Source organism: Musa acuminata, chromosome BXJ3-7 (genome assembly GCF_036884655.1).
Source record: "Musa acuminata AAA Group cultivar baxijiao chromosome BXJ3-7, Cavendish_Baxijiao_AAA, whole genome shotgun sequence".
Classification (NCBI taxonomy): domain Eukaryota; kingdom Viridiplantae; phylum Streptophyta; class Magnoliopsida; order Zingiberales; family Musaceae; genus Musa; species Musa acuminata.
This window is the reverse complement of record NC_088355.1, coordinates 11,453,258-11,470,090: the sequence shown is the minus strand read 5'-3', so window position 1 is coordinate 11,470,090 and position 16,833 is coordinate 11,453,258. Positions and strand designations below refer to the sequence as shown.

Here is a 16,833-nt window from a genome sequence, read left to right as displayed (position 1 = left end):
CAGACTATATTTATCATGGAAATCAAAGCACAAGGTTCTCAAAGCTTTTAGTTTCAATATAAGATCCGAGATAACCATTTAGTTTATATTCACCACAAGGCATATATTTACCACGATAGATGTTTACAACTCTACATATGCTCAAAACATATCAGGTAACTATATCAAGTCAAAGCACATCATGGTGAGTAACATAAGAAGTTTACAATAACAACAGATGATTGTGTTCATACAAGTTTATTCATGAGGTGGAAAATTAAAGTGCCTAAACAAGGAGTCAAATTGACGATGAATTTTCTGCAGCTCAGATAGGATTTAATCTTGTCGTTGTTCAAGCCGTTCTTGTCTTTGCTCGAATCGGTCCATCCGAATCCCAATATCTTCGACATATGATGTATGAGTTGGCTCAAATGGATGTGTTTCCTCAAAGGGATAGATCGAAGGAGATTGGGTACCCCTAAATACTGGTGTTTCCGGTTCTGGTTCAGGTTGAGGGGGATCAGTTCTTCTTGGCATTCTAACCTAGTTATCGTTTCTATAAAAACATCTTAATCGGTGAAGTAGATTTTTATTAATTATGCTAAATCTATCTACTTTTATTACTTCTTCTTCTGGTGGTATTAGAATATCGTAGGCTTTCATTATTCTAGTTATTATACCACCATATGGGAGCATCATGTCTTTCTTAGATAGTTCTAACATGTTTTGTTGGATAAGATAACCAAGACAGATGTCATGTCCTTTCATGATCAAATACATAGTTCCTAATTCTAATTGGCTTACTTCATCATGATGGTATTGTTTAGGGAGAATGATGCTAGTTAGGATATGATGAAGTACCTTAGTGTTTAGAGGCAGTAGATGTTCACAACTTTTAGGAACAAATGCTAAGTTGGGATTGGCAAAAATTGTTCCTAAGGCTTCAACATATGTTGTTCCAACAGTTTCATCATCCCATGATCCTCTAAAGTAAAGTCCTTTACTTTTTATGGGAATGTCTATCATGTCGCAAATGAATCTATCCGTAATTGAGATGTGTTGTCCTAAAAGATAGGTGGACATTCTTTCTTCTTCATCTACTTGTATGTTGTTGTAAAACAATCTAACAAGTCTTGGATAGATAGGTTCGTTAATTTGCAAAATTGGAAGTAGATCTAAGTTTGCAAACCATTGGATTGTCTCTAAGTCTCTTAGTTCACTTAAATCTACGAATTTTCCCTTATTGACACTCCTAAGTTCGAAAGAGGAAAAATTTTTAGCATGGTATTTTGAATCGAAAAGGGTGAGATCAAAATCTTCTACTAATCTCCTCTTTCCTTTGTCCCTTGAGGATCTTCTAGATCCCATAACTATTGCTGTTTAGAAGAATAGTGATGAGCAAGAGTAAATGAATCAAAAAGGAGTTTAAGGGCTTCTTGGAGAGTACCTTAGTGAGATCTTCAAGAGAGGGTTGGATTGTTGATGTTTTGCTTTAAAATGAGGGGTATTTGGGATGCTAAGATAGGAGAAATGGGGATGGAGGAGGCTTGGAAGAGTAGAGGAGGGAAGGGAGTGAGTTGGGGTCGATTTCACCGCCGGCCCTAGCTTGGGTTAAAAAGGGGCAGAGTTGCGGGCGGTTGCACCTCTGGCTGGAGCGGTGCAACCGCTTGCAACACGTGACAGCTGGAGGTGCTACCTCCAGCTGGGGCGATGCCACCACCTGCGGGCGATGAGCACTTGTTCTGATCAGTGTGATCTGATCTGAGAGTTTTTTGTCTTTGAGGAGAATTTTCATTCAGAGCAATCAACTTTACTTACGTAATTACGTAAGAGTTTTCAGTTGAAGGCAAGGACTCTTGCACGATCAAGATAGATCTTTTAATGTACATACTCTCAATGTCGTACACATGTTTGTGATAGTTTGTTCAAGTTGGTAAGCCTTGCAAGTTCATGACAGACTTAGTCACAGAGTTGGATTCGAAGGTTATAAACAGATGAAATGGATGGGTTCGAAAATCCAGGGGATATGTGAATTTGGGAATCATACGTTTCTAATTCTGAAAAGTCAAATAAGGTTGTATCTAAATCGCATTTGTGATTTATAATCTCCATCTGTAATTTAGGCTAGAGAGCATTGCGAGCTCCTTTTTGGATCTTGGGTCGAGAATCAAGGAGCAGAATATTATTTCTTGCTCCAGCCTAAAATTTTTATGTTTTTAATGTTTTTTCAGGAAGGGATGATTTTTAGGTACCCATTTGCTTTTAGGTGGCTCACAAATAGATCTATATTGTCTATCATGTTGCATGGAATTTATCATGGTTCCTTTAGGAACCCAAATCAATTTGTTTGGACTAATTTTCTTGAATGGACAATAATGCGTCTTGTGTCCAAATTTGCAACAAAAGTTGCATTTGTTTTGGTGTCGAACATGTAGGATGGTGCCTTTTATGAAGGTGGTTGGATTTTGGTGAGAACTTCTCACAAATCCAGTTCCACTCTTTTTGGGAATGTGACCCTTGTTTGCAAGGATCATGTTCAATGACTTGCTACCAACCTCGAATTTCTTCAAGGTGTCTATAAGTAGCAAGTTTTCTTTTTGGAGAGTTTCTAGATCATGGCATTTGATGCATGGATCTAAACTGTCATGATATTCAGTTTTTAACTTATCAAAATCACAAGTAAGACTATCATGCTCCTTTTTTAGCAATTTATATTTTCTATTGATAATCTTGCATTCATCAAATAAGTCATGGAAGGCATTTAATAATTCATCGAAAGATAAATCTGCATCTAATAAATTCGTTACCTCCTCTCCGATGGCCATTAAGGCATAATGAGCAACTTGCTCGGTGTTGGACTCTTCTTCGGACGGGCTCGAATCATCCCATGTTGCTTTGAGCGCCTTCTTCTTTGATGTTCTCTTTTTGACTTGGGGACAATCACTATTGTAGTGTCCCGGCTTTTTGCACTCATAGCAAATAACTTGGTCCTTCTTGGGTTCAAGTTTATTTTTTGTGTCATTCTTAAACTTGTTTCTTTTAATGAACTTTTTTAAATTTTTTTGTTAGAAGTGCCAAGTCATCGTCACAGTCCTCATCACTTGAGTTTTCTCTCAAGTGGTCTTCTGAAGTTTTAAGTGTCATATCCTTCCTGTTCTTTGGAAGGATGTCTTCTTACTCTTCATGAGCTTTACAAGTCATCTCGTAGGTCATTAATGACCCGATTAGTTCTTCAAGAGGGAAGTTGTTTAGATCTTTCGCCTCTTGAATAGCAGTGACTTTATGATCCCAACTTTTAGGAAGGGATCTTAGAATCTTATTTACGAGCTCAAAATCCGAAAAACTTTTTTCGAGTCCTTTTAGACCGTTGACGACATCCGTGAAACGGGTAAACATGTCGCCAATAGTCTCACTCGGTTTCATCCGGAAAAGTTCAAAGGAGTGTAACAAAAGATTGATTTTTGACTCTTTCACTCTACTTGTGCCTTCATGAGTCACTTTGAGTGTGTGCCAAATATCAAATGCGGTTTCACAAATCGAAACACGATTAAACTCGTTTTTATCAAGTGCACAAAATAAGACATTCATAGCCTTTGCATTAAGAGCGAAAGCCTTCTTCTCCAAATCATTCCAATTGATCATTGGAAGAGAAGACTTCGAAAAACCATTTTCGACAAGATTCCAAAGTTCAAAATCCATAGAAATAAGAAAGATCCTCATTCGGGTCTTCCAATAGGTGTAGTCCGTCCCATTGAACATGGGTGGACGTGTAATAGAATAGCCCTCTTGGTTTCCGATGTAAGTCATCTCTCTTGGGTTTTAATCCGTTTGAGAGTTAACCCCGCTCTAATATCAATTGTTAGGATCAAGAGCATTAAGAGGGGGGGGGGTGAATTAGTGCAGCGAAAATTTTTCAGCGATTAAAACCGAAAGCTGCGTTCGTTTGATAAAAAACGATTTCGATGTAAAAGCCGATTCTAAGATTACTTAAGATTAAGCGAGATGACGTTAAAGTAAATCTACAAAGGCAGTTTGCAGTTTATGATGAAAATCAGAATGCAAGCGCAAACTGAAATGTTACGTTCGTACGATAAAACCAGTTTACGTCTAAATGACAATTTTGAAGATATTGAACTTTGAGATATGTTTTATACATGTGCAGAAGGTAGTTTGCAGTTATGATTGAAATCAAAACGTAAACGTAAACTGAAATGTAATGATCATACGAAAAAGCCGATTTACATCTAAACGCAGATTCGGAAAGTTCTGAACTTAGAAATTCGTTCGTAAAAGCGCAAAAGGCAGTAGCTATTTAGGAGGTTTGCAGTAAAGATCAAATGCTCAAAGTAAATGTAAACCGAGATTTAGAGTGGTTCGGTCAATCTTGACCTACTCCACTTTTGGCTTCCTCCACCGACAAGATCACCGACGTCAACTAGAGGCCTTCCTTCAATAGGCGAAGGCCAACAACCTTTTTACAGTTTCACTCCTTTTGACCGGCTTAGGAGACAACCCTTACAGAAATTTTCTCTCATCTCTTTACAACTCAAAACTTTGAAGAACAGAGGGAGGAGAACTTTTGGCCTTTACAACAATTTTGAGCTCTAAGAATCACAGAAAGATATCAAGATTTCGAGTGTAAGTTGCTACCTTTCAGTGCTGAATGGGTGGGGTATTTATAGGCCCCAACCCAGTTCAAATTTGGAGCTCAAAATTGTCAATTCCCGAAATTCCGAGATCAGGCGGTTGCACCTCCTGACTGGGGCGGTTGCATCGCCTGGCAGAGCTCGAAGACTGAGCCTCTGGGCGGTGCCACCTCTGTCAGGGGTGGTTGCACCTCCTGACTGGGGCGGTTGCACCGCCTGCCAGAGCTCGAAGACCGAGCTCAGGCGGTGCCACCTCCTATCAGGGGAGGTTGCACCGCCCAGTCTCGCTCGGAGACTAAGCCCAGGCGGTTGCACCTCCTGGCTGGGGCGGTTGCACCGCCCAGTCTCCCTGGGAGACTTAGCCCAGGAGGTGCTACCTCCTGGCTTGGGCGGTTGCACTTCCCACAGCAATTAGGGTCCGAATGGGTAGATCCATTCGACCCAATTTGAGTTTTTCAGGGGCCCAATTGCCCCAAGATTAAGCTAATGGGATCACCTCCCATTACCAACTTAATCATTGTGCTAACTACGATAAATCCTAAGACAATTTCTGCAGCTTGCTCCGGTGCGTCAATCGCTTCTTCCGGCAAGTTTCCGGCGAACTTCCGTCGATCATCCGATGAACCCTCGGTGATTCTCCTGCGGACTTCCGGCAAACTCTTGGACTTGCGACGATACACTTGGCGAGTTCCGACGAGCTTCTTTGGCAAGCTTATGGACTTCTCGGATTTGTTCCCGCAGAACCTCCGACGACTATCCGAACTTCCGTCGAACTCTCGAACTCCCAACGTGATCATTGTCATGACTTCGGCGCAACTCATGCTACATGTCTTACTTTCATCGTAGTTAATCCTGCACACTTATCTCAATCATATAGGTTAGTCAACAAATGACAATTGACTTCATCATCAAAATCCGAGATTCAACAGCGCAGATATGGCATGAGGCTCAACCCCGCGAAGTGCGCCTTCGGCGTTACCTCGGGAAAATTCCTCGGGTTCATCATACACGAAAGAGGAATTGACGCCAACCCAGAGAAAGTCCAGGCGATCATCAACATGCAGTCACCTCGGATGATCAAAGACCTACAATGCCTTAATGGGAGGCTCGTCGCCATATCCCATTTCCTTGCCTGATCAGGTGATCGCTGCCTCCCCTTCTTTAGAGCGTTGAAGAACCCGAAGAACTTTCAGTGGATGGCAGAATGCGAGGAAGCCCTCGAGTGAATGAAGCAACACCTAGGCAACCTCCCCCGACTTGCCTCAGTTTCTCCTAGGGAGAAGCTAGGCCTCTACCTGGCTGCCTCCCAGCATGCGGTCAGTTCCGTCCTGGTCAGGGAAGATTCCGGCGAACAGCTCCCGGTCTACTACGCCAACCACGTCCTAACCGGGCCGGAGGAACGATACCCCCCGATCGAGAAGCTGGCGCTTGTGCTCATGCTGTCAACCCGAAAGCTATGCCCCTACTTCCAGGCTCACCCGGTGGAGGTCATTACTGACCAGCCGCTTCGGCAGATCTTATCTAAATTTAATGTTGCAGGACGCCTCCTCAAATGGGCGGTGGAGCTCGGCGAGCATGACATACAATACGTGCCCAAGACCGCTATCAAAGCCCAGTCTGTGGCCGACTTCATCGCAGAATTAACCCAGGTCGAGGACGGGGATCTCGAGCAACCTCCCGAGGCCTGGGTCCTGCACGTCGACGGATCGGCCAACTCAAAAGGTGCCGGCGCGGGGCTGGTGCTGCAATCTCCCGACAGACGGTCGTTCGAACGTTCCCTCCGCTTCGGGTTCCAAACCACTAACAACACGGAGGAATACGAGGCGCTCCTTGCAGGACTACGGCTGGCCCTTGAGATGCAGGTGGTCGCCATCCGCGTCCTAACCGACTCGCAGTTGGTAGCCGAGCAACTCAGCGGTGGATACGAAGCTCGGGACCCGACCATGGCCAAGTACCTGGCACAGGTAAAGAACCTAACCGCCAAGTTCCCTCATTTTACATTATCCAACGTCCCGAGGGGAGAAAACGAGCGAGCCGACACGCTAGCTAAGCTGGCATCGAAGCCAGCCCCCGAAGTCAGGCCCGAGGTAGAGGAGCTCCCTGCCCGTGCCATCGAAGTCGCAGTGGCAACCTCGGGCAGCGTGCCTTCCACCTGGGTACAAGACTTGCTGCACTTCAAAATGGACGGGACTCTTCCGCCCGATGAAGCGATGGCTCGGCGCTTGCGTCGCACGCACGCGTGGTATACCGAGGTGAGTGGACGACTCTACAAGCGGTCCTTCACATACCCCCTCCTACGGTGCTTGGAGCCCAACGAAGCTCGGACAGTTCTGGCTGAGGTCTATGAGGGAGTCTGTGGGGAACACATCGGCGGGCAAACCCTGGCACACAAAATACTTCGCCAAGGTTACTACTGGCCGACCATGTGCCGGGACGCGAAGGCCCACGTGCAACGGTGTAGTTCGTGCCAAGAACATGGCCGCACACCCCGGCAGCCCGCGGTCCCGCTCACCCCCATCGACTGCGCATGGCCATTCGCGCAATGGGGTCTGGACCTGCTCGGCCCTTTTCCCCCAGCCTCGGGACAGCGAAAGTACATCGCATGGCCATTACTTCACAAAGTGGGTCGAGGCCGAACCACTAGCGACGATCACGGAACGGCAAATAGAAAAGTTCATATAGAAGAACCTGGTGACTCGGTTTGGCTTGCCCAAAACCATCATCACGGACAACGGGCCCCAGTTCACTAGTAGAAGGTTTTGAGAGTTCTACGCGAACCACGGAATCCAGCTAAGGTTTAGCTCGGTGGCTTACCCTCAGACGAACGGGCTAGCAGAGGTGACCAATCGGTCCATCCTAGACGGGCTCAAAAGGAGAGTGTCCGCAGCCCGATCGGTTTGGACGGACGAACTCCCGAGTGTCTTATGGTCGCTACGCACCACTCCCAAGACCGCGACTGAAGAGTCCCCTACAGCCTCGCATTCAGAACCGAAGCTGTCCTTCTGCCCGAGGTAGCCATTGCCACCCTTCGGACAGGAGGCTATGACGAGGAAGTCTCGAACGAAGGACTTCGAGCCGCCCTCGACCTGCTGGAGGAGCAGTGAGCCGACGCACACTTAAAAGCCCTCTCTTATAAAAGGGTCGTCGCAAGGGTCTACAACAGGAAGGTACGACCCCGACCAATCAAGTTAAGCGACCTAGTCTTGCGCAAGACAGAGGTAAGTGACCCAACCCGAGCGAGGGGGAAGCTGGCCCCCAAATGGGAGGGACCTTATCGGGTCATCTAGGTAATCCGACCGGGTACTTATAGGCTCGCGACAATGGACGGTTCTTCTTTGCCGAGAACATGGAACATCCAGAACCTTAAGAAGTTTTTCGCCTAAGGGAAGAAGTTGTTCGGCTAAAAAAGAGGAAGTTTCTCTTCTGAGTAAGGAGCTTTTCGCTTTTTGAAGCTGAACAACATACGAGAAGAAAAGTCTTCTTTATTTCAGAAACATGGAATTACAAGACTTGACTGTAACAGGATTCGAGGATTACAAAAAGAGATTACAGGACTCAACCCCAGCTCAGCCGAGCCGACCTCAAAATTCTACCCTAACCGTCGGAACCCCCGACGCTATCGTCGAAAGGAACCTCATCCGGCATATCTACGTCTAAATCCTCGGGATGCGAGGCAAATGGATCCACCTCGACTTCCAGCCCGGGATGGCGCGTCTTGAACCGGCCTAGGGCAATCCGGTACCCGTACTCATAGGTAACCTGCCCTGACCGAACCAGCCCGAGCTGGAAGCCTGAGGATTGCTTGTAGGCTTCAATTATTTCTTTGTCTTTTTCTGGCCGCCGATCCCGCTCGGCAGCCAGAGCCTCTGAGGCCCCCTTCGCCTCAACCAGGGCCCCCTCCAACTTCTGGGTCAGGGTGACCGCCTCGCCCCGGGCCAGGCGAGCCTCGGTCTGCATCACCCTTAGGAGCCCTTGGAGACCCTCCTTCTCCTCCTCAGCCGCCTTTGCCTCAGACTTCAAGCGAAGGACCTCAGCCTCCAGCGCCGACATACGCTGGTCGGTCGCCCCCGCCTCAGACTGGAGGCGCATCACCTCCGCCTCGAGCTCCGAAGAGCGCTGCTCGGCCACCGCAACCGCCTCCGGAGCTGCCCCCGCGCGGACCTCCTCGAGCTACTTACGCAGATCGGCATTCCGGTCGCACAGGATGCCTAGGGCCCGACCTGTGTCACGCACGCGGTCCGCCAACGCCATCGCATAGTGCTGGACCTACAGAAGGAAGGTCAGGACCACCCTCGGACAAACCGGAGGTCAGGACTCAATAGCGAGATGCTTACCCACAGCAATGACTTCATGGATTTACCAAGCAAGACATCCGAGGGCATGGTATACAGCTCGCGAGCCATATCTGGGTGAAGCCCTCCTCGGATGAATGCGGTTGCAGTTTCCCTATCAGCCCATACCAGGGTCCCGCGGGTCAGCCCCCCCTAGCGGGCCACCAACCGGTCGGAGGGTTGGCCCTCCGAAAGCTCACCCATCAGGCGCGCCTGGTAGGAGTCGTTCGGCGCCCCAGCGGGCAGACGACACAAGTCCCGAATCGAAGGCTCCCTGGGCGCTTTTCCCGCCCCCTCGTTGCTCGGACCGGCCTCGCCCCGGCCATGCCCCCTTCGCCGATCGCGCGAGCCCGGCTCCGCCGCCCCTTCACACGCCCGAGCCCTCGGGGGAGTCGGTTTCTTCGAGGCAGCAACCTTGGCCTTCTTTCGAGGACAGCCGGCCTCGAGCTCCACCGGCGCCTCCCTTGTGCCAATGCCCGGGCCGGTTGGACGCCGCGGTGATGTGGCCAACGAAGTATGCCCTCCGCGCACAGTAGTGAGGTTCACCATTTCTGCATGAAAACACCGACCTCGGTTAGAACACCAAAAAAGAAAAAAAACAGGAAGGCCTATCGCTACCTTCTTTAAGGCATACCTCGTGTTAGGAAATCATGGGGGGCGACATCATATGCGCAACGGAAGAACAAGAAAACAAAAATCCCCGATTCCCGAAAAGATGTTCATCGTCGTGCGAAGATTGGTGCGCAAAAATCCGCAAAACACAAAACTACGTATAGAGATTGTGTTACCTAGGGAGATCGTATATCCCTATTTCCTTGCAGATCCTTAGGAGAGGGTGAAGGAGGTCAAGCGTCCTCCTCTCTAGCGGTGATCCACACAGCAGGGTTGTGATGACCCTCCTCAAAACTCCAGACCTACTCTGAGGTGGAGAGGGAGAGGAGAATAGGAAAGGCAAGCAAAGACTCTAGCCTATGAGGCTGTGAATCCCTCCTATTTATAGAGATCCCGTGTCAAACCCTAATGGGTCCTTCCCTAGTGGGTATTGGATCTGCATCCAATAAGATAAGGGCTCCGTCGGATATCTCATATCCGAACCTCTACTCATCGCAATGCCTACCATATGTATGTGACCCTCTAGGCCCAATATCGAGCTGGCCGTGAGTCATACCTGTCAGAACTCCTTCTGACTGAGTGAATTATTATCTCTGTAATAATTCACTTGACTCATCGACTACGGACGTACTAGGCCAGTACGCCGTAGTCCCCAGACGATACAGGGGAATCCAATCCATTGGACCTGTCTGTCCTCAGTTACCATGTACCTACAGTCCCTCATCCATCTAATATCCCAGAGACCGTATATCGAGCTTGGTGCTGTCAGACCCATACGGTTTCTACTCTGGTCTCGCTCTAATCGGATTCTCCCAGAGAACTCTTTCTCTCTCAACCCGAATGACCCTGGCCAGGGATTTGTCTTAGCAAGAACACATGGGATATTCCTCTCATGACGCCGAGAGTGGATGATCCTCTGTCGACACTCAATATTCCTCGTAAGGTCGACTACCACTCCCAATGACCAGCTGTACTAGATCTGGGACAGCCAAACCTATAAGTCTGGTATCAAAGAGTGAAGCACTCATACAGGACATCCTTGGTGTCTCAAGTCTAAGGACCAGATACACCACTAGGACTACGGAATCGCTGTCTGACAATAAGGCATCATCAACCATCCAGCATTCCGTAAGCGGATCAATCAGTGAACTCATTCTCCAATGAGCACCTGTACTGTATCCCTAGTGTCCCTACACGAGCAGCTATGAGACCAGCTGCATTCATCATATGGACGGGTATACAGCACACTAGTCTATCCGGTTATCACGATGTCCCTCTTGAATAACCTATGACCGGGATTATTTAGGATATGTGTTTAAAGGTGAATCGATCTCATTATCGTGATCTCATCACGATCCGATTCCCATTGCACAAATCCAAGGACATCACAATATATGTATGCATTTATGCAATAGTTATAAAGTGATATAAGCCAAAATATAATAAGCAAAAAGATTCTGTATCAAGTCACATGTGCCATCACTCACGTGATTGGCTTGCTGGGCACCTATGACTAACAATCTCCCACTTGACCTAAAGCTTATCACCTATGTGTCTGATCCCCATCAGACCCCTGTGACGCTCAAAGACAAAATGAGACAACGGCTTTGTCAGTGGATCTGCAATGTTATCTTCGGATGGAACTCTTTCCACTGCTACATATCCTCGAGTTACGATCTCTCTGATAAGTTCGAACCACCTCAAAACACTTCTGATGAGACTCGGATTCCCTTATTTGAGTAATCGCCCTGTTGTTACCGCAATATAAGGAGATCTGCTCCTCGCTACCTGGAACGACTCCCAAATCTGTGATGAACTTCTTCAACCAGACTCCCTCCTTTGTTGCATCTGATGCAACAATGTACTCCGCCTCTGTGATCGAGTCAACAGTGGTATCTTGCTTAGAACTCTTCCAACACACTGCTCCTCCATTCAAGGTGTACATATACCCTGAATTCGACTTGCTATCATCGACATTAGACTGAAAACTTGAGTCAGTGTAGCCTTCAACCTTAAGGCTATTACCTCCATATACTAGTAAAAGATCCTTAGTCCTTCTCAAGTACATAAGGATACACTTTACTGCTTTCCAGTGCTCCAAGCCTGGATCCGCTTGATACTTGCTCGTGACACTTAGAGCATGCGCTATATCAGGCCTAGTACATAGCATGGCATACATGATAGACCCTATTGCTGAGGCATAAGGTATCATATTCATGTTTGCCCTTTCTTCTGGAGTCTTTGGGGACATACTCGTAGAAAGCGATATCCCATGTCTCATCGGTATGAGACTTCTCTTGGAATTTTCCATGCCAAACCTTTTGACAATGGTTTCTATGTACCTGGACTGGGACAAGCCAAGCATCCTTTTGGATCTATCTCTATAGATTCTAATCCCCAAGATATAGGATGCTTCCCCTAAGTCCTTCATGGAGAAGTGTCTAGATAACCAAGTCTTTACTATGGATAGCATTCCTACGTCATTCCCAATGATGAGGATGTCATCCACATATAACACCAAAAAGGTGATAGCGCTCCCATTTACCTTCCTGTACACACAAGGCTCATCTTCGTTCTTAACGAAGTCATAAGATCTGATTGTCTCATCAAATCTTATGTTCCAACTTTGGGAAGCTTGCTTTAGTCCATAAATGGATCTAAGCAACCTACACACCTTATTTGGGCAGTTCTTGGACACGAATCCCTCAGGTTGATCATGAATGTACTTGAAGCTTCACCAAGCTTCTTGTTTCGCCCTTTCTGCAAGGTACTCTTTGCAGTTCCTCTTCCAATGCCCATCTTTACCACAATGGAAGCACTGGCCTTTGTCCTTTGCTGGGTCTTTCTTAGCAACCTTTGCTTTACCTGGTCTGCCCTTGCCCTTTCCCTTCTTAAGGGACCTTTCTGCTTTCCTTTTCTTTCTGGTCTCACCAGTATAGAGAACTGGCTTCTCTTTCTTAATAGTACTCTCTACCTCCCTCAACATATTGAGGAGCTCTGGGAGAGTCACCTCAAGCTTGTTCATATTAAAATCTATTATGAACTGTGAAAAGGAATCTAGTAGGGACTGAAGCACAATGTCCACACACAAGTTATCCTCTAGGACCATTCCTAGACCTGTGAGTTTCTCTATCCACTCAATCATCTTTAGGACATGGTTTTGAACCTGTGTCCCCTCAGTCATCCTAGCACGGAAAAGGCTCTTGGATATCTCATATCGTTGAGTCCTTCCCTGTTCCTCAAATAATTTGCGGACATGTAGGAGAATGGATCTGGCATCCATCTTTTCATGTTGTCTCTGTAACTCTGGAGTCATAGAGCCCAACATATAGCACTGAGCAAGAGTGGAGTCATCAATGTACTTCACGTAGCGAGCGATCTCATCCTCGCTTGCCCCTTCTTCGAGCGTAGGCATCACTATATCAAGGACGTACACAATTTTCTCCGCTATGAGAATAATTCTCAAGTTACGGAGCCAATCTGTATAATTTGGACCAGTGAGGCGGTTGACATCAAGTATGCCACGTAAGGGATTTGAAAGCGACATTTTTTGAAAATAAAGATGTAGCAGAAATGAATAACATGCAGATTTTGCAAGAAATAAACTATCAAGATATGGACTTCTATCTTAATATGCTCCCACTATTTTACTAACGAGTCACGCGACACCCTCAACACGTGAAACGGAAGTCTCCGACAGACTTCTAGTGGGGATCAGGATCCAATCAACGTCTTAGTGTAACCTCGAGGGACTCGACCAATCACACTAAGCCTAAAAGGTAGGCAACTCTTGCCGATCACAACTCCTTGTGATTCCCGTCCTGTTCGGCCTCCGAATCACCATGGCCTCGAGGGACTCGACCAACCATGATGCTCGGTTAAGTCAACACCTTCGTTACAAGATGAGTCTGATTTGATGATATACCCTCGAGGGACTCGACCAAGCATACCATGCCCTCAGGTCACCGGTGACATCTCTATGTCGTAAGCAAGATAGCGAATCGCGATATAGGTGAGTCTCGAGGGACTCGACCAACTCAACCTACACCGGGAATCGGTTCCTACTCATAACGATGGAAGGCCACGTGGGTCAATCTAATTGCCTCACGTTTACCGACTTAATATTATCGAGATATGTTTATAAGATTTGGTCTCCTAATATGACATGTCACACATATACATATTTAATATATATCTACATCGTATGCAAATATATATACTTATCTAGTATGTGTATAAGCAATCACACCAGATGATCATGGACCACAACCTAATATGATTAGGCCCGAGCCAGTAGGCCTAATCACTCACATCAAGATCTATGTGTGCAACGGTGCATCTCCATGCCCAGTGATCGTCCATATTGTCCTCGTCGATTCCGTCGACATCTTGATGCATCTCCATGCATCACGATCGTCCGTCTCGTGGGTCCCGCTATCGCATCCACGCTCCCGCTGCGCCTCCTCATGTGATTACAACTTAATCATAGGCACCCAGGCCCGACAATAAACGAGAAATATAATGGAGGCTCGCAGACCTCAATAATAATAATCACAAGTACACACATCACACGGTCCATGATCATCCGTCCACACATCATACATCACATGTATAAATAATCATCATCATGTAGGACTACTAGATAATAATAAAAATAATAATCAACTAAAACTTTTAATTAATTAATATTTTCTAAAATCAGGGACATGTAGGGAATTTCTGAATTTTTAAGGGTATTTTCATAATTTGTACAAAAGATAGAAACTGGAATTTCTTAAATTCCGAGGGGTAAAACTGTCTTTTTCCCAGAAAACCCTAATGCCCTACTAACCTTTGTTGTCGCCGCCGCCGCCGCCACCCTGTTGGCGGCGGCCTGTGCGGCGGGGCGAGGGCACTGCCCTCGCCTGCTGGCGGCACGCCCGCTGGCGGCGCTACCGCTGCAGGTGGGCTCCCCCGCGGGCGCCGCTACCTCCGCAAGCAATGCTATCTCGCCGGGCGGCCGCCCCTGAGCGGCGGCAGGCGCCGCTTCCTTGCGGCGGCAGGGCCCTGCGGTGCCTCTGCCCATGGGCTGCCAGCCCCGTCGGCAGCAAGGCTACTGCAAGCAGGCCACCGGCCGGCTACTACAGACGTAGCCCCTGTGCTGCCCGCCTTCGGCTGCGCTTCACGCACGCAGATCGAGGGTAGCAACTGTTTCTGCCCTTTCTCGCTTTTGCGTCAACGATTTTGACGTCAAAATTCTTCCTAAACACAACACACGCAGTTCAAAACCAATCATTCGCACGAACAACCTGGCTCTGATACCACTGTTGGGAAATCATGGGGGGCGACATCATATTCGCAGCGGAAGAACAAGAAAACAAAAATCCCCGATTCTCAAAAAGATGTTCGTCGTCGTGCGAAGATTGGTGCGCAAAAATCCGCAAAACACAAAACTGCGTATAGAGATTGTGTTACCTAGGGAGATCGTATATCCCTGTTTCCTTGCAGATCCTTATGAGAGGGTGAAGGAGGTCAAGCGTCCTCCTCTCTAGCGGTGATCCACACAGCAGGGTTGCGACGACCCTCCTCAAAACTCCAGGCCTACTCTGAGGTGGAGAGGGAGAGGAGAATAGGAAAGGCAAGTAAAGACTCTAGCCTATGAGACTGTGAATCCCTCCTATTTATAGAGATCCCGTGTCAAACCCTAATGGGTCCTTCCCTAGTGGGTATTGGATCTGCATCCAATAAGACAAGGGCTCCGTCGGATATCTCATATTCGAACCTCTACTCATCGCAATGTCTACCATATGTGTGTGACCCTCTAGGCCCAATATCGAGCTGGCCGTGAGTCATACCTGTCAGAACTCCTTCTAACTCAGTGAATTATTATCACTGTAATAATTCACTCGACTCATCGACTATGGATGTACTAGGCCACTACGCCGTAGTCCCCAAACGATACAGGGGAATCCAATCCATTGGACCTATCTGTCCTCAGTTACCATGTACCTATAGTCCCTCATCCATCTAATATCCCAGAGACCGTATATCGAGCATGGTGCTGTCAGACCCATACGGTTTCTACTCAAGTCTCGCTCTAATCAGATTCTCCCGGAGAACTCTTTCTCTCTCAACCCGAATGACCCTGGCCAGGGATTTGTCTGAGCAAGAACACATGGGATATTCCTCTCATGACGCCGAGAGTGGATGATCCTCTGTCGACACTCAATAGCCCTCGTAAGGTCAACTACCACTCCCAATGACCAACTGTACTAGATCTGGGACAGCCAAACCTATAAGTCTGGTATCAAAGAGTGGAGCACTCATACAGGACATCCTTGGTGTCTCAAGTCTAAGGACCAGATACACCACTAGGACTATGGAATCGCTGTCTGACAATAAGGCATCATCAACCATCCAGCATTCTGTAAGCGGATCAATCAGTGAACTCATTCTCCAATGAGCACCTGTACTGTATTCCTAGTGTCCCTACACGAGCAGCTATGAGACCAACTGCATCTATCATATGGACGGGTATACAGCACACCAGTCTATTCGGTTATCACGATGTCCCTCTCGAGTAACCTATGACCGGGATTATTTAGGATATGTGTTTAAAGGTGAATCGATCTCATTATCGTGATCTCATCACAATCCGATTCCCATTGCACAAACCCAAGGACATCACAATATATGTATGCATTTATGCAATAGTTATAAAGTGATATAAGCCAAAATATAATAAGCAAAAAGATTCTGTATCAAGTCACATGTGCCATCACTCACGTGATTGGCTTGCTGAGCACCTATGACTAACACCTCGAGGTATCGGGCTCAAACCCGCCTCGACCAACCACGCCTCGGTCATCTTCTGGATGACTCGGGAGGACGGGAGGATCTCCTTCAATCTTCGAAGGGCCTGGAGCTCCTCCTCATCTAGAACCGAGGCGGTATTATCGACGGCGTGCACCGCCCACCAGTGCCCAAAATTCCAACCCTCCAGATGGCATATGTAGAAAAAACGCTCCTTCCACCCCTTGTTGCTGGAAGGAGTCCCGTTGACCCGGAAGCCCGATCGGGCGGACAGGTAATAACCCCCCGACCCCCTGGATAAACAAAAGTGGGAGAGGAAAAGAGACCGGCTCGAGGGAATTTTAGCATAGTAGCATTCCCCTAGGAATGCCACCAGATAGCGCCAGGAATTTGGCGCCATCTGAGAAGGGTAGATACGCCATCACGAGACACAGGAGATTATGACTGGATGGAGCGGGAGGCACAACCCGGCC

General features: G+C 47.4%; 1 protein-coding gene across 1 annotated transcript; it reads left to right on the top strand.

The window, feature by feature from the left end:
• Positions 1-5,851: 5,851 nt before the first annotated feature.
• On the top strand, positions 5,852-7,375 carry LOC135643806 (uncharacterized). The gene has a single exon (XM_065161171.1). It carries the CDS (start codon positions 5,852-5,854, stop codon positions 7,373-7,375), a length of 1,524 nt encoding a protein of 507 aa, XP_065017243.1.
• Positions 7,376-16,833: the final 9,458 nt, after the last annotated feature.

Bases quoted from the DNA above. Each gene is read 5' to 3' on its own strand.
- LOC135643806 (XM_065161171.1), top strand. From the start codon at position 5,852: ATGAAGCAACACCTAGGCAACCTCCCCCGACTTGCCTCAGTTTCTCCT.